This window comes from Colossoma macropomum, unplaced genomic scaffold (genome assembly GCF_904425465.1).
Source record: "Colossoma macropomum unplaced genomic scaffold, Colossoma_macropomum, whole genome shotgun sequence".
NCBI classification, from domain to species: domain Eukaryota; kingdom Metazoa; phylum Chordata; class Actinopteri; order Characiformes; family Serrasalmidae; genus Colossoma; species Colossoma macropomum.
Genome location: NW_023494807.1, coordinates 18,296,874 through 18,316,774, shown reverse-complemented (window position 1 = coordinate 18,316,774; position 19,901 = coordinate 18,296,874). Strand labels below are relative to the sequence as shown.

General features: G+C 39.1%; 1 protein-coding gene across 2 annotated transcripts in view; it reads right to left on the bottom strand.

Moving 5' to 3' along the window:
• tle2c (TLE family member 2, transcriptional corepressor c) overlaps positions 1-15,964 on the bottom strand; it is a 36,104-nt gene extending 20,140 nt beyond the window's left edge. For both annotated transcript variants that reach the window (XM_036556508.1, XM_036556509.1), the window contains exons 1-5: positions 15,850-15,964; positions 15,174-15,506; positions 3,522-3,622; positions 2,205-2,268; positions 1,754-1,798 (exon numbers count right to left, since the gene is read on the bottom strand). In XM_036556508.1, the coding sequence (XP_036412401.1) occupies positions 1,754-1,798; positions 2,205-2,268; positions 3,522-3,622; positions 15,174-15,230 (267 nt within the window). In that variant the 5' untranslated portion in view covers positions 15,231-15,506; positions 15,850-15,964. The remainder of the gene's footprint in view (positions 1-1,753; positions 1,799-2,204; positions 2,269-3,521; positions 3,623-15,173; positions 15,507-15,849) is intronic.
• Positions 15,965-19,901: the final 3,937 nt, after the last annotated feature.

Sequence of the window (19,901 nt, the reverse complement as noted above, 5' to 3'; positions counted from 1 at the left end):
CTATATGCATGTATGTGTGAGGCACTTAATATTTAAAAAGCACATTGATACATGTTGATGGCTTGTTGAGGGTGTGTTTGTGGGCAGATTTTAATGTGAGCAGAAAACTTATTGAACAATGAAGCTCATAACTGAAAACCACTGGCAGTTGTTTCTCTTTTTCATTAAAGCAAAATAAAAAACAAACCAGTCACTATCCTACTATATCTTCAGCGCTGGATTCTACAAGCTAGCCTTAGTGTCAGTGTTGGAATTACCAGTTAGCTTGATGTTAGCTTCCATCCACTCTACACAGACAGCATTCACATCTATTTATCTCCATTTTTTTCATGATGCAGCTCATCCACAGTAATCATTTAAAATTTTTCACAATCTGTAATATGATAGATTTATCATATATAGTTTTAAATCCAAAATAGTTAGCCTAATGTAAACATTCAGATTAACGTTAGATGCAAGTAGACGCAGTGCTGTGTCTTGGGAACGTCAAGACGTAACAATGTAAGGTTTTTTACCTATTCACCCAGAGAAAAGGAACCAGACTGAGGTAACACATCCAGATAGCCATACCTAGCTAACTGTAGCCTTTAGCTTCTTGTCTTGATGAGTCATTTCTGATGTTTGAGTAATCCATTCTCTCCATTGTAATGATGATTTGAAGCCCCGTGTTCTAAATGTTCCTCCCACCTTCAAGATACACCATCAGAAGGGGGCTTTTTTAGTTTCTAAACTGGAAAATCTCACCTTAGAGATGGCAGCACGGCCATAAAATGTAATTTGTCATGTTTACAGCAGATGGAGCGATGGCTGCATTTTTAATTTTGGCTGGAGCATCCCTTTAACTCTTGTGGGAAACTGCTACATAAGCTTAGCCCATGTTTTCTGCCCTCACTGAAGCCCATTACTAACTGATTTTAGCACTGAGGAACTGAATGAGTGCTCTGGTTGGATAATATGCTCTTCTTCTTTGAATGGGCTGAGGCCATAGTCTGAAAAACTGACAAGTGTTAGCCTATTAGAAGCTTTAAAAGCTTATATGACGATGTCATCCAACAAGAATGAGATAAGCTTCTTCATCCAAGTGAGTCTCCAAACTGTTCCATGAGTCTTTCTTCAATAGCTAAATAACATAGCTGAAGTGCACTTTAGGGGTGAGTGATACAGCAAAAATATATTATGATTAAGGCAGTTTGATACACGATATGTATCTTGATATTTAGTTTTTGTGAGATTTAATAAGTTGGAACAGACAAAATAGAACCTGTAGTGCCACATTTAAAAATTACTATGATAATAATAATAATAATAATAATAGTAATAATAATAATAATAAACCAACAATGATTTTATTCAGTGTTTTACAAACTGTAAATTCAATTAAACAGGCCTAATTATACTCACTTTTTTATGAAACATGGTGGTCACGGTTCTTTAAGTATGGAATATATCCATGATATGCTCAGAAAAGTATGCTGAGACACACTTTACCACAATAACGATACAATGTTGTCATATTACCCACACCTAGTATGCTCATTTGAAAGAAAATGTGTGTCACTGAAAAGAAGCTAAATAAAAAATGAGACAATATATCATCCACGACAGTCACTTCAGTAAGAAGAAAAAAAAACAGAAGAACAAGAAGAACAGTGCCTAACAACACAACTAGTTTAATAACACAGCAGGTCTAATAATACAGGAGATTTAATAACACAGCAGGCCTAATACCTAATATTTCAGCGAAGTTGCTTACCTGTTTCTGCATCTCGATGTTCAGGCCATAGGACATCTCATAATACTGAGCAAAAACACAAAAATACGCAGTTATGTGGTTGATATATACACTCTGGAAATGTGCTCTGTTTCCAGTACAAATGAAAATTAGCCCCTCACTTTGCCTGCCCTCTTCCACTTAGCAAATCAATGCCTTGTTTTGCAGCCTAATGTAATGGTAGTGTTAATGATTACTTCCAAGAGTTGCAGAAATGCGGCTGTAAATTGAAAGACACTATCTGGAATTAGAAAGAGCTACAATATTTATTTAATACAAACTGCAGACCCCTAATAACATGAGCTATCCATGCGGGGAAAGGAGGCTACGGGAAGAGGAGAACATTGTTTTCTGAATTAGACCTTAGACTCTTATTTACTTCCTCTCATAACAGCATTTATAGGTCATTCACAATAGCAATAAGAACACTCACCATGATGTAATGCCTGTGCATCTCTGTCTTCTCAGTGGCCAGTTTCTCACATTCCAGCTTCAGACTGAGAGAGAAGATATACAAGAGTAGCTGCTCTTAGCTTGGCTTCTTTTATTGCACGCCACAACGCATAACACTGAAAAAGCCTATCCAGAGACATGATGTCATATCATGAAAGTTAGCAGCATAATAGCATGTGGAGTAGGGGAAATATCATGAAATACTACTTAATTTTTATTGTTTTATATATATAAATATTAATATATCATACTTGTTCGGTTCACACTCCAATTCAGGGAATTACATAGCTTCCATATTAGTATTATAGTAGTTACAAAACAATTTATAGCAGATACTAAATTGTAAGTAAACAATAACTAATGTTTTACTTAAAGCGACACTCCAGCCAAATAAAAAAGACAACCATTGCTTATCCGTTGTAAATATGTCTACTTGCCTCCCACAGCTGTGCCACAACAGTTTCTACAATGAGATATTTTTGGATGTTTAAAATCTAGGAAACCCCCCTTCTGATAATATATCTTGAGGGTGGGAGGTACTTTTCAAAAACGACTACTTGCTATTTGTACTTGTTTAATACTTGTGGGTGGGCTGTTTGAAATAGCTTTTTATGGTAGCACAATTTCTTTATTGCAGTTTATCTCAATAGTTACATGACATTTACGTAATGCATGCTGGCTACTGTAGTGAGAGAACACTGTTGGACAAAAAACATACTGATGAAACATACAAACTGATGAGGCTGAGTAACACAGTGCTGCGCTACAGAATATTACAAAATGACAAATAACATATTAAAGGCTAGCTTTAGGCCAAAATGCCCCAGTTAAGTAGTCAAGAAAGAACAGAGGACTTTTCCTGAAGCTCTTATCAAAGACATTAGCGTATATCACTCTAGCACAGCATGTGCTAACAGGATCACTAGCTAATAGCCTGAATCAGGTTATAAAGTAGCTTGTCCCAATCATTCAAGTGATCTTACAGCATTAAGTCTGATACGCTAAATCCTACTTAAGATAGTAGTGGTACATCCTGCAACTCAGGAATAAAGGGCAGCGGGCATTCTGGAAGCTAAACTAACAGCCCTAATTGTAGGCCAATCTGCAGTAGGCTAGTGTTGTTGCTCATTCAGTTGTTCTGAAGTCTAAGCAAGCAGGGCAGAGCAACCTGCATCATGACAATGATATCTTAGCGCTGTATACTGGAAGGTTATACTAACGTTACTATGCTATGCCTCAAATAACATCCTGTACTTTTAATGTTCTGTTAGTTTCACTGCTGTGTGCTAAGTCTCACCTATGGTACTGGGCCTGGAACAGCTGGAACTCCTCTTTGATATGGTCCAACGTCTCCAGCACCGTGAACTTCATGCCAGCATGTCCTGGCACCAGCGGAGCCTGAGAGAGAAAAACAGGACAGCTGAGATATAACTGAATATACTGAATACACACCAGCTGGAATTAAATGGTAAATATCCATCAATCACAATGTTTTTATGGTGTGCTGCTGTGAACAATCACAGTATCAGGCAGCCCTATTCCAAGTCCAGAGGAAGAAGGCATTGCAAGGTTATAACACTGTTATTACCAGCTTAGGGTGTATTTAATGTTGGAACAGTACAAAAAAGGTGTAACAACTGGGAAACTATATTAGGGACACATAACTGTTCTGAACTATTGTGAGGCGAACTTTGGGTAAAGACTAAGGTACAGACTTCAATGGTTTTTGTATACTATGTGCTATACAGTGTACTTCAAACTGTACGAAATACTAAGTGACATAATATAGCCACAGTGTCACACAATCTGTATGAATTCTGACTTCTCTGGACTTGCCAGGACTCTTGTCTGTGCAGGACAAATTCCGTTTCAAGCGTAAATAGAGCTCTGTTCTATTCATTGTGGACTGCAAATAATGAAGCTTACCAACATCCCTGCCTGAACAGTAAAAGCTTTGTTTTTGTCAATCTTATAAAATTCCTCACAAGCAAACACATGGCCTTCCAGTCTTATAGCCTTCCAATGTTTTAAAGGTGCAGGGTGTGTAAGATTTAGGGGATCTACTGGCAAAAATGGAATACAGTATACAAAACCATGTTTTCATTAGTGTATAATCACTTGTGACTATGAACTGCTGTGTTTTTGTTAGCTTAGAATGAGGCCTTTACAGTTACACAGGAGCAGGTCCTCTACCAACAGAGTCTGTCATGTTGCACCACCATGTTTCTACAGTAGCCCAGATGGGACAAACCAGACACTGGCTCTAGAGAGTGCCTTTCACATTTTTACAGTGAAGCAGCACCTTGAATTTGGTGGCGCTATAGCACCAGTTGGAAGACAAAGAAAGAAGAAGAAACAGTGGTCGATGCCGGTGCTGACTAACCACTATGTGTTGTGAGAAGTTTGAGAACCCAAATTTTGAGAAACGGAGGATCAAATTTATTATTTAGCACAAGAAAAAGCAATGGAGGGTGAATCTGTTGTCAAAGAAGCGAAAACATGACAGCAACCATAGGCTACCAGAATCCATTGAAATTATATTTTCTAAGTTGTACTGACTCCACACAGCCCGTCTCGTCTCCAGGCTTTTTATTTTATTGATTTGTTTCAAAACTTTAAGTTATGAAAAAATACAAATACATACTTTTTGCCTGGAAAAAAACTTATTTAAGGAACACAATTAGACCTTAAAACCACTGTTGTACCTTTAAGGGGAACATTTACATTGTACCTTGACAAACAAAAAATGTACCTGCATACTCTTGCAAAGGTGAGGGAAGGGTAATCAGTTGATTGTAATCTGCAACCTCACCACTAGATGCCACTAAATCTTACACGCTGCACCTTTAAAAGAATACTTCATTCAAACTTATCATTGCTAGTAATGAAGGAAAGCTTGCTGACATCAGATAGGTTGAATACATTCACTCTACTAATCTTTAATCATTAGCCACATTACTTTTGTTTTTCTTAAGGGACTCAGAGAAAAATCAGATAAGCACAATATTCCCCCTTAGCCCAAATGTAGTGGATCAGGCAAGACATGTTTGGTGCCTGAAGGCTTCTTCTTTAGTTTTGCATTGGAGTTAGGAGGCTAATGTAGCTAACAAGTAATGGAAGCTTACAGGCACTAATTAGCATCATGCAAACTGTTTGTCTAAATCATTACACATTGTTAAATAACAGTAAATAAATATTATTATATATTAGAGATGATGTGACTCATGATACTGTATGATTGGTATCAAAATGGTACAAAAATGGACAAAGACAAAAAAATCATGCTTCAAGATACACCACAAAATGCTAAGGCTGCAACTGTTTTTAGCTTTGTGGCACAGTTTTGCTATTTTATAGTACTCTGTCAGAAACTATGCTAACCAAAGAGGGAATAAGCTACATTAGCCTCACAGCGTTAGTGCAAAACTAAAAAAAGCAAACATGTCTTTGGTGACTGATTACAGTTGAATTGAGGGGAAAATTGTGTTAATCAGATTTTTCTGCCTCAGGACTCCTTAACTATAACTGCTCAGTATGCACCAGCCAATATCACAGTAACCTAGCATTACAGTTACGCTCCAACCTGCTGTCCCAGTGTCATGTAAACAAATATGTGATGGGGAACTGCCCCAAGCAAATGCACATTTCCTTCTACGCAAATAGGAAGCGATATAACAACATCCTGTCTTGTTGTGCCAGGTAACCTTTAATACAGAGGCGGCGTATGCAGATAATGCTGATAATGAGTAATGGTAGTGAAGGGTGTACAGCAGCTGCATGAGCACAGGGAGCAGCTGCGCGAGAGAACGGGGCAGTGCTGTGGTGATACAGCTGCTGTGAAAACAAGGGGTCATTACACACAGGCTACAGACAGTATGACAAAGCACTGCATTATCACCCAGCCTACTCCACACACTGCCGTCCTGCAGGAATACAGCCATCTATCTCAATGTTTTACTGTGTCAGGCAGTTTTAGCGCAGGGAGAGAGAGGGACGGGGGGATAGAGAGAGAGAGAGAAAGAAAGAGAGAGAGAAGGAGAGAGAGAGCAAAAGAGACAGAGAGAGAGGGAGAGAGACAGAGAGAGAATATGAGAGAGTGGAAAGACAGAATGATAGTGAGAGAGAGAAGGAGAGAGACAGAGACATACAAGAGAGGTAGAGAGGAAGAGAGAGAGAAAAAAACAAGAGCAAGAGTAAGAGGGAGGAGAGAAAGGAGAGAAGGGCAAAATGAGAGTATGTCAGACTGAAGAAGAGCAAGAGTTGGAGAAAGAGAGAGGGGAGAAAAAGAAAAGAGAATATAAGCGAGAGGGTGAGAGATGACGAATGATAGAAAAGTGAGGGAGAGAGAGAAAGAGATGAGGGAGGGAGGAAGATTGAGAGCAAGAGAGAACAAGAAAGAGAGACAGAATATGACAGAGAGAGAAAAAAGAAAATGAGACTATGAGACAGCAAATGAGAAGGTGAGACATGAGGGAAAGAGAGAAATGGAAAATGAAAGAGCGAGGGCGAGTGTTAGAGCATAAAGAAGAATAAGAGCAAGAGAGAGAAAAGAGCAAAAAGAGGCTGAGAGTGAGGAGAGGGGAGAGAGTGAAGAGACAGAATGATAGAGAGAGAAAAGAACAAAAAGACAGAGAATATGACAGAGATACTCCACTCTTTCTCTCCTGCTTTCTCATTTTCTTTATCATATATATATATATATATATATATATATATATATATATATATATATATATATATATATATATATAAATACATTAGAAAGAGAAGAGGGAATCAGGGGGCTGTGAATAACTGTAGACATTGCTGAAATATTCAGCACATGGGCCACAGATACAGCAGCACACAAGCCTAAAGGAGAGGTGTGTGTGTGTCTGTGTGTGTGTTTGCTACATGTGTGATCACCTACAACATACAGTGTGCCTCAAGACTGACTACTGACAGGTATAATAGGATACAGAATGAGATAAAGTGGTCACAAACTCTGCAACACTGAGAAACAGCCTGAAATGGCACAACAGGCCTCAAGTCACCTTTATTAAAAAGTAACAGACAGAATTACTGTATTAAATGTGAAGCCTCTGTTGCAGTGTTGCCTCAAGACAACATGAAACTTTTGCCTTACTACAAACAGATATTCCATGCTTCATTATGATTGGTCGGTCACAAGGGAAGGATTCTAAATACACCAATCATAAAAAAAGACTACATTTAGTCACGTGATCTCTCATCTGCAAGTTTCACATCTCATTTTAATGTCAGGTGTGCGACCACATCTGTGGATGAGTAGAGCTGTATACAGTTTTATGGATCTATATATAGTGCAGTCCATGAGTAACTGTGCAGTTACTGCTTTTGTTGATTTGGCTCTGTACACCAGCACTCTGGATTTGTAACAATAATGAGGAGGTTAGAGTGCTGAATGTCAGCTTTAATTCAAGAGTATTTATGACTATAATAGACGAACTATATGAATCACAAGCTTTAAACATGACCATAAGCTGCTCATGTTTCTTCTGATGTTTCTTCTGAAATCCAGGGTATTAACAGGGAGTTCTGCTGCAGTAGCAGCCTCTACGTTTCTGGGAAGGCTTTAATAGATGCTGAAACATTGCTGTGAGGATCTGATTGCATTCGGACACAAGAGCATTAGTAAGATCAGGTGCTGATGTCGGATGATTTGTTCTGGATCACAAATGCCACTCCAACTCATCCCAAAGGTATTGGATAGAGCTCCATCACTCCACAGAACACCGTTCCACGCTTCACAGTCCAGTGCTGGGGGGCTGTTTACCCCTCTAACCAGTATTGGACATGGTGACCTTGTGTGGCCGCTACAAAGCATCCCCATTTGTTAATCGTTTTCACATTATTGGCCTTTGCAATGATCAGAAGGCTCCAATATGCAAATGAGTGATCTAATCAATCTGTGTGCTGTGATCACCCTGACCAATCACAGTTCCAGATGAATGTTTCTGTGGGTGACTGGGTGTAAAATGGTGTGTGTGTGTAAAAGGAAATTGTTTTTAATCAATGCAGGTCAATCTGTAGCCTCTATCTGCAGGCCCCTTAGTGGCTGTTCCGCTAGCGGAATGGAAATCCACTTTTTTGTTCTATTAATACAATCAAGTAAAATATTTTTCCCTGTAAGTCTGTTATCAGATTAACTAGGACACTGTTGGCTCACCGTGTGTGAAATGTTGTGACTCTGTGTTGAGCTGCTAGTGAGCAATGAGGAGCAATGAGAGAGCTGTCCACAAAGGTTGGCTGTGCTGAGATAACGGCACAACTGCAGCTTCCTTAATATCAAAAACTGTGCGCAACTGCTAAAACATAAAAAACAGCATTTAAACAAAGAAAGTGTGCTAAAATGTCTGCATTTTACTTTTTTACAGCATTTGTAACTCTGCAGAAATAAATTTTATATTTCTGTAATGCTAATCCAGACAGATCTAGTCCCAATTTCGACAGTATTAGCATCAACAGCTATATATATGAAACATATCGGATATCAGCATAGGCCCAGAATTCCCATATTGGTGCATCCATAGTAAAAAATATTTATATAAATGTTGACTTGCTTGTTTGTCTATGAAGACAAAATCCAGTTCACTTCCATTTTTTTAAATCATATGTATTTACATTACAATGCATTCAATCAACACTACTGAAGAAAAATGCATAGGTTAAATGATGGAGCTACAAAACAGATGGAAACTGCATTTTATCGCTGCTGTAAATAAAGCTACAAGCATTATGTCCATATTGTGCAGCTCTAGTGTGCACACGTGGAAGAAAAATACATGTACAGATATTTGCTCATGTTAAAACTATATTCAAAAAAATAAACGCATCAACATGTGATCTTAACTCTGCTAGTGCTTCACTCCTTAAGATGTTTTTTTGTGTTCAGAATGATGTTTTAACTAAAACTGTTCTGTCAGGTGCTTTTCCAGATGCTTTTAAAATTGCCCTGGTGAACCTCTACTAAAAAAAAGAATAGCATAGATCCTTTAAGATTATTTTAGACTAATTACTAACCTTCCTTTTTTACGTCTTAAAGTAAAATCAGACAGTTTTAGAATGGTTTAAATCATATTTAACAAACATTTCTTGTGGAGTCCCACACGGTTCAGTTTTAGGGCCTTTGCTTTTCTCTTTGTGCATGTTACCTCTAGGTAATGTCATTAGAAACATAATAGAAAATATACATTTCCATTTCTTCTGAAAATCAAGACTCTGCTGACAGACCCACCAACTGTATCAGATTTAATTCAGTGGATGTACAAAATTTTCTACAACTAAAAAAAATGAAATACTGACCCTTGGTACTAAAATTCAGAGAATTTCTGAGAAGCTCAGCTCTTTAGATTTGTTTACTAAACCTCAAGTACAAAACTTGGGTGTAACCTTAGACTCCAAGCTCTGGTTTATCCCGCATGTAAACACAGTCACTAAAGTAGCTTTCTATCATTAGAGAAATATTGTGATGGTTCAGCCTTTTCTATCAGAGTGACACAGAGAAACTTGTTCATGCATTTGTTAGAAGCAGAGTTGATTACTGTAACACTCTTTTTACTGGGCTTCTTAAGGAAACAATCCATCCTCTACAGCTCGTACAAAATGCAAGATGCACAAATCTAAACAAAAACAAGAGCCTCCATTTTGAAAGAACTGCACTGGCTACCTGTTTTAGGATAGATTTTAAAATACTGCTACTAGTTTTTAAGGCTCTAAATAACGTAGCACCTGCTTACAATCACTAATGTCTGTGTGTCTATGTTCCAAAACATGAGGGGTGTGTTAGTGCCATTGGCATTGGCTAGCTTCCACATCTGTGAAGTCACCATTAATGCTGAAGAGTACACCTGTACTTTGGAGCAACATATGCTGCCATCTAGACAACATCTTTTTCAGGGACATCCCTGCTTGTTTCAGCAAGACAATGTCAAGCCACATTCTGCATGTGTTACAATAGTGTGGCTTCATAGTAAGAGAGTGCAGGTTCCAGACTGTCTCTTTTGAAAATGTGTGGCGCATTATGAAGCACAATCTATAACACTTGACTACAACAACTGGTGTCCTCAGTTCTCAAATGACTACTGAACGTTGTTGTAAGAATGTGATGTGACACAGTGGTAAACATGCCCCGTCCCCTCTTTTTTTGGAATTTAGTATGCACATATATATATATATATATATATATATATATATATATATATATATATATATATATATATATATATAATAACAATAATAATAATAATAATAATACTACGGTTAGCTTTAATATTAGCTGAAACATTAAATATCTTGTTTGTTTTATATTGTTTCCAACTGAATACACTTCACAAAGGATTTGCAGTTCATTGCTGTGTTTTTATTTACATTACTTCTGCTGTCCCAACTTTTTTGAAATTGGGTTCCTATATGTTTTAAAATAAAGATGCAAAAAACTTAACTGTGCCATTTTTTTCCATGTTTAATTACATACATGTTAGCATATTGAAATATATGCATATCTGTAGTTTAAATATACGCAACAATGCATTTTTTAATATTTACGTATATACCAAACAAATAACAAATTCTGAAAACTACATGGAAATTCACTTCCTTTGCAAATGGCTGTGATAAAGAGGAAAAAGGGTGTGTTACAGTGCAGTAGCATTAAATGGGGGGAAGGGACAGAGTGCAGATTTAATCATTAACACCACAACTGTATGGACTGTAAATACAGAACAGATGGAGAAAGATAATGCAGTCAGTGCGCACAAATGAGTATCTCATTCAATATTTTATCTCAATTCCACATTCTAAACATGGCCAAAACCATATGTAGATACCCCATAACTCAGAGACTAATTTGGTCTTTCCTTCTTGCTCTGTTTTCTTTTGTTTCCTTCACTCTCTCTTAACCTCCCTCACACACACAGACACACAGGCCCGCTGCTTGTCTGAGTGCACCACTATCAGATCAGGCAGGCTTTTGAGAGCAGACAGAAGCTGCCCAATGGAGTCATATCATAACCGGCCCAGCAGGGAGCCTGCTGTCACAAACACATAGCATAAACACACACACACAAAGCATGAGCACAAACATGAGCATGGCATAAACACACACAGACAGAGGATCAATTCACACACACAAAACACTGGACTGAATATCTCTCCTTTGAATGTAGCTCAAACTGAACATTCAGTGTGATAGAAATACACAAGTATTTGGATCAATGGCAGATTATTCTTACTAGGGCTGGATGATATGGACAAAACACCAGTACTGTGACTGTATCACTACCAGTCACGTGACTATTAGACCTATGCCTTCATTTGGGGCTATAAAGGTCAGAATTCAGCCAAAAAAAAACAAGGAGACACCTCTGTGATCATGCTAAGTTTTTGCTTACACTCACATGGGATTCCAGTGGTATGTTAGCACTAAACAAACAGCAATTCATGTGAACATTTTTTGGCTGTTCTGCACTAAACTCGGACATCTGCGTTTTGTAAACGACATTCTATGCGTCATTTTAGAAGCTGTAACAGACAAATTGACATATATTTTCACCTTGCAGCAGTTTTTCAGTTATTCGTACAGTAAGAGCCCTGGCAAAGAGCTGCTGCTGTTTTCCATTTCTAACACCTGACTGAAACGCAATGGTCAGGCTACCACTCAAACTCGCAGTCAGTGACGTATCTACAACTTCCGGAAGGCCTAGAGTGACCTTTTATTCTCACAAAACTGGTCCCACCCGTTGGAAATCAGAATGGGATTCCATTGTTAGTACTTCCGTCCAGCTCCTGAAGTCCTAACCAATGGAAAAGCTACCTAGATACATAGAGAAGAAAAATCTTGATTGGATCATTTTAAATTGAGTGCTTCAAGAATTTATCCCTTTTGTTTCCAACCAAAACCTAATAATGAAATATGAGAAACCCAATGAAATATGAGAATTACTAAAAATAGTTCTAAAGTACTGAGTTTAATTACAACAAGCATGATGATTCTATTAAATAAAAATGAACTAAAAATTATAGACATGTATTTTTTATGATGTCACAGAAATAATTTGGCCTTTTCTGAAGGAAGGCCCCGGAGATTCCTCACTGCTACACTTTTCAATAGTGATAATTTGGGATACCTCAAAAACACATTAGTCGAACGCTTGATATGACATGATTCAGGATTGGCCTGCAAAATTATTTACATTTATTGGATCATGTGAAATCCTTAATTCATCCCAACAGCCCAAAGAACATCTGTGATTAGTCAGGATACTCATAAAACATGAATCGATTGGTGAGAGGCTTACTGCATACTGCAGACTTCTATGATATCAGTATTTTGAAGGCTGATATGGCGATACTATTTGCAAACTATATATTGTAAAGTTCTAATCCTAACACATGGACTAAAAAGACTAAACAAAGACTAAAAAAGTTAGAAAGGAATATTAAAGAAATATTTACAGGTTTTTCGTGCCAATCTCTATCTGCTGCATCTGTATGCCATTCAGTCGAGTTCCATGCACAATAATTTCAACACATTTCCCGGGACTCAGAAAGCCTAACTCATAGTAGAAGCCAATGGGAAGCTTCTTCAGCTTCTCTTATATGTGTGTTTAGAGTCAACAGGTTTTCTGTACGTTCTAAGAATTACTGTCCATGGTAAATGACTCTGCAATAAGTAATGTTTTCCGTAACTACACGCCCACATGTGATGTGTTGTATATCTATAACTATTCTTTAACATACACTACACAGAAACACCAGTCTCCAGTGCCCACAATAGATGTTAACCTTGTGTCAAACTCTGCTTTGGCCTATTCTTAACTATAATGACTTCATCATTATTACCGTGTCTTTTTTTTTAACTGCTACAGCACTGAAAATCCCAACCTGCACATTACCTTCACTGCAGTTAAGCAAATTAGATCAAGCTCAGATCACATGACAGGATTTCTAGATACAGGCTGCTTTCCTTTTATGATAATGTCCTTCCTTTTATATGTCTGCCACTTGTGGATCGCTTTCATATCCATTTATAAGTGCTTGGCTTAGAAACAGGTACAGAACAGTGGCACCTAGCTTTTATATGGTGGCTCAACTATAGAGACCGAACATCTAAACAGAGTTTAAATGCAAATTCTGAAAGACTTTGAATAGAGTGACAAAGGTTGCTTATTCAGAATAATTCAGCTACATTTCTTTGCTTTTTCACCCTGACCATGTTCATTGTATTTGATATGAAAACACATAGCTTAACCGTACTGAACTGAAGATCTATCCATGACTGGGGTTCAAATTCTAGGTCCTATTAGTTGTAGATATGGTAGTTATATTTGCGTTACACTGTCACACAGCCATATAACAATAGCAAATCTAGGGGATAATTACTGAAAATCACATTGTAACATGACTTTAATGTTATGCGTGATATGACTGATATGATCTTTACATGTAACATGACTATAATATTGTATACACGTTAACATGACTGTAGCATTGCACGTAATGTAATATAACATTATGTGTAACAGGGGTGTAACATTTACATGCAACATGACCAACATTACATGATTCTAACATGACTAAAATGATCTGTAACATGATTTTAATGTTGTGTAACATGACAGCAACATTACAGCTAACATCCAGATTGTTGTATTTTTCTATTTGAATAGATGCCTGTTGATAGGATTTTTTTATATTTATTCTTCCTGTTATATTGTTTACATCCTTATTACTGTCCTGTGTTGTGTGACTGCTACTGGCTGCTAAATTTCCTTCGGGATCAATAAAGTATCTATCTATCTATCTATCTATCTATCTATCTATCTATCTATCTATCTACTGTAACAGTGCGTTTAACAAAATTGTAACATTATGTGTAACATGACTAATGTGACTAACATAACATTAGTCATGTTCCGCATAGCATATAACCTGATTAACATTACACATAACATTATTGTAACATTATGTGTAACACAACTGTAACATCATACGTCCATAAGTTGTTTTTTGTCTAATTTTTATGTATGTATGTATGTAATATTGTAGATGCCTTTGCTATGTGCTCTGGATTATATAGAGTATAGTTTAATCAGGCCTCTATTTTAAAACAGAGGAATTTAAATAAAGGGTTACACATACATTAAAGCAAGTAAACAACAACAATAACATCATATCCACACACTAACACAAAAACAGCATGCTCTTGCTCTAACACACTATTTATGCACACATACAACCGATGCTCATACCAATCATGTATGTATACACACATAATATTGACAGAGCAACAGTGCTCTGAGATTATAAACTCTCTTTCTCCTTCACACACACCTGTTTGATCTGCATATCTGTGCAGGCCTGTAAAAGCATGCCATCATAAATACAGCTACAGCACAGAGTGATTGTGTGTGTGTGTGTGTGTGTGTGTGTGTAATATCATGTTTCCCACTGAAGGTAATACAACATGACATTTGCGGTGGAGAATGAAGTGGCCTGGATCCATATGCAGCTTTGCATCTCTCTCTCTCTCTCTCTCTCTCTCTCTCTCTCTGCATACGTACAGAAATCCCTCTTTCCATACATCAGCTTTTCCCTCTCTGCCTCACTGCCATCATATGGCCTTTAGGACATGCTTATATAGAGCATGCATACAACACACACACACTGACTGCATCACTGCTCAGACTAACATGACCGCGCAGCCTGTACATCACTCACTTATATAAGGCCGATGTGGATTTGAAAGGGATGCCCAATCTGACCACTCCCCTCGCCCTTCTTAACCCTGACCCCAGCACCACCCTTCAACCCCAGCCGCCCTAACAAGCCCCCTGTTCGGCTTCCATCCTGACCCCTAACCTGCACACACGCTCACACCACTCACACACCCGTAAAGTGACTGCGGACCACCAGATCACTGATCACTGACCTGCGCTCTCCCGTGCGGATACATGGTGTGCGCCGCGCGACGCTGGAGGTCATCCATCCACGGGCGCGCTCGCTCCACAACTCTTCTCCTCCGCCCGCCACGCGACGCTCACTGGATCAGCAGCGACGAACTCCTTTTTTATCTCTTCTTCAAAAGAAACAGAACAGAACCCGCGTCGGTTTCGAATTCGATTCGAATCGTCGTGGCGGTAGCGGTGGCGGTTACGAGCGCGCGCGCTCACGCACGCGCCCTCTCGCTCTCTCTGCGCTGCGCGAGCTACGAAAACGTAAACATCCCAGGCAAACAGTAGAGTGCGGCGCGGATATCTGGTTTCTGAAAAAAAGGTAGAAAAGAGAGAGAGAGAGAGAGAGAGAGAGGGAGAGAGAGAGGGAGAGAGAGAGAGAGAGAGAGAGAGAGTGAGAGCGAGAGAATGAACAGCAGGTCAGCAGATGATCCAGCAGGCTTCACAGCAGCAGACCCCAGACTGTATTATTGTGCCTGTGAGCTTGACATTAACTTGGCGGAGAGCGAAAGCTGCTTTTAAGGTGGACCACATCGCAACATCGCATTCAGCCATGAAGCTGGGCAGCATTTCCCCTGACAACAGTGTCAAAAACCCCAATCGTACAGAAAAAAACATCTAAGCAAAAGATTTGACCACAAAAGCCGCTCTTACCCGCGTTTCTCCTCGACCGTTTGTTGTTTATCTGAAGTGGGGATTCACTAAAAAGCCTTGTTTTTTAACCAACTGTCCCCGCATGATGAACACACGCTACCTTAACGTCTCTTTCTCCCAGGCGCTCCCTCATTGGCTGTACTGTGAGAAGTCACCGCCAATCAGCGGCCCTGGTCCCCACGTTGGGCCGTGACGTAGACCAGCAGTTGAGCCAATCACGGAAACGTATTTAAATGACCTACGTCTCTGCGTTTAATGTGGCATCGTGGGTAATGAAGTCCTTTATGTCGCGGTTTCAGACAGACTGCGCGCCTCGGCTCATTTTAGTGGTCGAAATGGCTATAAAAGAGTAAACAAGGCCAATGCGGGTTTGAAGGCGCACAGAAGCCTCATTCCGAGAGCGAAATGTGAATATTTATGAACGTGTAAGCTCTTGCGGGCTCTCCTTGAAAGAGGTGCTTACTCAGCTAAGCTCACCCTCATCCTCACGTCTCATCAGGGAGGAAAAAAAACACAGCACAGCAAGACTTAGATAATGTGGTTTTCATTACTGAGCCGTGCATATCAAAGTCATGAGTGTGAGATAGATGAGTAGGCCAGAACATACTGGCACAGAATCAGGCAGCCTTTAGTGCTTTTAGATAAATTGAAGACACTTTACCATAAAATGTTCACAGAAATGGCCAGTAGGATGCAAACCACTGAACCACTGTCTTTACTAAAGAATCCCTGAAGAACCGTATTTAACAGTGTAGATGATGATAAAAATACACCACCACACTGTGCCTGTTCATTTCTGTTCACTGCTGCCAGTGTGCTTTGGTGATTTGGAAAGTTAAAAATCTTCAAAGGTTCTTTGGTAAAGGCAATGGTCCTATTTAGAACCATGAGTTCTAAATAGAACCATTGCATGGGGAAATGGTTCTTCAGATTGATGGAGAATGCGCTCTCCATTATGTTTGAATATGGTTCTATATAGCACCAAAAGTGGAACCATTTCACCATGCAAAGAACTATGAAATGGTTCTATATAGAACTCATGGTTCTAAATAACTTACTAGGGTTACTAAAAAACCTTGAAGAACCACTGACTGTGTAGATGGTAAGGAAAATACATCACTACTCTGTACCTTCCTAAGTCCATTCATTTCATTGCTCCCAGTGAGCTTTGGTGATTTGGTGAGTTAGATGCTATGGTGGGTTTGTGGAGGACCCATGTGCTCATATAGCCTACAGTTGTGGCCTTTTTATTATGAAGTGTCCATAGGTGCTGTATGAGTTCTTCTAAAATGGCTGTATGAACACCGTCACCTATGAGTGCTTCATAACGCAATTTCTTCTGAGAAAGACTGTTCTGGTTAAAGGGGGATTCTGATGAATCTCTGCGTAATTAAATGGTTAAGATGTAAAGTCATTCAGAGATGTAAAGTCATTCAGAGTACTGCGTGCACAACTGTTCACAGCAGAGGTGATAGAAACCAGATGTCTGAAGAGGTGTATGTCTCTACAGTGGACTCCAACCCTGGTCCTGGAGAGCTATCGTCCTGCAGAGCCTAGCTCCAACCACACCTGCTCCTGCTAATCAGCCTATTCCCAAGTCCCTGAGTTAAGTGAGGGTGAGGCAGCTTATTTTGCCAGCAATAACCTCAAACAAGTGCTTTTGGTGACTGCAGATCAGACCTGCACAATGTTCAAAAGGAATACTGGACCCCTCTTCCTTACAGAACTGCTTCAGCTCAGCCATATTCTTCAGATGCCTGGTGTGAACGGCTCTCTTGAGGTCATTCCACAGCATCTCTATTGGATTCAGGTCTGGGCTCTGACTGGGCCACTGCAAAAGGCAGATTTTATATTTTTTGAAACCATTCTGTAGTAGAATTTCTTTGATGTTTATCTTTGATAAACTTGGGAATTCAGTTTTCCTTCCATGACAGCAGTCAGACCAGGGACAGAGGCACGAAGCAGCCCCAAATTATGATGCTCCCTCCACCATGCTTCACTGTTGGGAAGTTGTTTTCATGTTGGTATCCAGTGCCCTTTTTACACTATATGGAGTGCTGTGTGTTCTTCACAAACAATTCAACTTTGCAATTCAAATTGGGGTTGTACTTTTTCCTGTACCTGACAAAAAAAACTATCGCATGAAGTAGCTATGAAATGGCTGTTTGCTTGATGCCTGACATAAGTTTTAAGATAAGATTTTAGCCTAAAACTTGGTGGAGAGGCACATGCAAGGCCAATGAGTCCACAAAGGAAACCTATTTTTCCAAATCCACCCTATTTTACTATTATCAACATTACATATAAGAACTTAGAAGACACATGTAGGTTCAATGTTATTTTTTTTTTTTATCCATTTTGGATAATAAATAAAATGCCTATATTTGTGCTGTAGACCTGGTGACTACTGGTTCCTATCTACACTGTAAAGAAATGAGTAAGTTTCTCTACAATGAATCATTTCACATCAAGCCACTCTGAATGACTTACATCTCAATGACTCAATTATGCAGCAAAAAAACCAGCAGAATTCCTTTGTAAACATTCCTCCAATAATTCCGACCGATGGAGGACTCTCTTGGTAAAGCCCCTTTCAGAAATTGCTGGCACTAGCGGGCCAGTTTTTGATACTGCAAGAACAGAGGCAGTAATTAAACCACAATATGAATGTTATCAGGCTCAGCTAGTCTTGGGTTGGTTACAGTGTTCGTTACGGCTGTCACAAATATTACCTTATTGCCTGACCTCAATTATTTGAGATGATCGATTATTTAAAAATCATTCAGGACTACAGTCATTTTCTACAGATTTCTGCAACAAGCGTGTATGGAAAGCAAAAAACTTTTAATGTGTTGCTCTAACATGTTTAGAGAGCAGCACTGAGTAACATTGGTGTATTTGTTAACTATGTAGCTTGTTCTGTGTCTATGTTGGCATGTATGCTAGTGTGTTTTTTTTGCTTATATTTTCACTCTCTTGTTGCGTTGCTTGACTCTGCACAGGCACACACATGCACAATGGTGTGGCGTATGATTTAGACAGAACAACAAGTATTAACTACTTATCAAACATAGCTAGGATGACCAAGCAAGATGGATGATCAGCCAATGTGGCCACTTTGGGCTTGTACTTTAATAGCTGCATTCGGCAAACAAGAAAATCTCATTAAAGACATTACATTAATCTCAATTATACATATGACAGTTAAAGCTGCAGTTGGTGGGTTTGAGAAGAGAGTGGACTTGAAAATTTGAATGAGTATGACTTCCAGGTTCCTCCCCCTCCCTCTCCGCTGCACTCCAGCCCCTTCTCCAAAGCCCCTCCCTGCAGAGGAGGCTGCAGTGCATCTGTGCAACCATGGTAGCTGAAGAGACCAGGGGCACATTCAATCTCAAAACGTTGTGCACTATTTTGGTATGGTTACCGGGTTGAGCAACATATTTCGTCGAAATGGTTTCAAAATGGTACGTTTTTCTCGTTTGGTGGGTGTCAGAGGTGTTATCCAATCAGCAGTGATGGGCATGTAAACTGCGGCATATTAAGAAGGCAGTGCACACAAAGGATTCTAATGAAGTCCTCTATAAATGTGGCCACTGCAGCTTGGTGTACACAATAATTGAAGATGTTAGAAGACGTATTTTTAAGTATTGCACATGTATTAAACTTAAATTTCACCAGGCTCTGAAAATTCTTCAAAAATAACACAGAGAATGGCCTTCTCAGCTGCCATAGGTGCAACATTTGCGTAACACAACAGTGTTCAACGCATCACCGATTCTATTTAAATAATTGTTTTGCTACGTTTGGTCAGGGCTGGATTCTTGCAAGTGGTATTATGGACACTAGGTGGAGCTAGAGGAGCCTGATTTTTTCACAGATTATCTGTCTCATGTACTAGTGTCAGGACACAGTGACAGGTTTAGCAAATATGGCAGAAAACAATTTTTATACGGGGTTACCCACTGCAGCTTTAATCATCAGCTAAAATTTCATGATTATGACAGTCCTAGTGCTTATATTGTTCCTTTTCAAATAGAGGTGGGGTCAGTGTA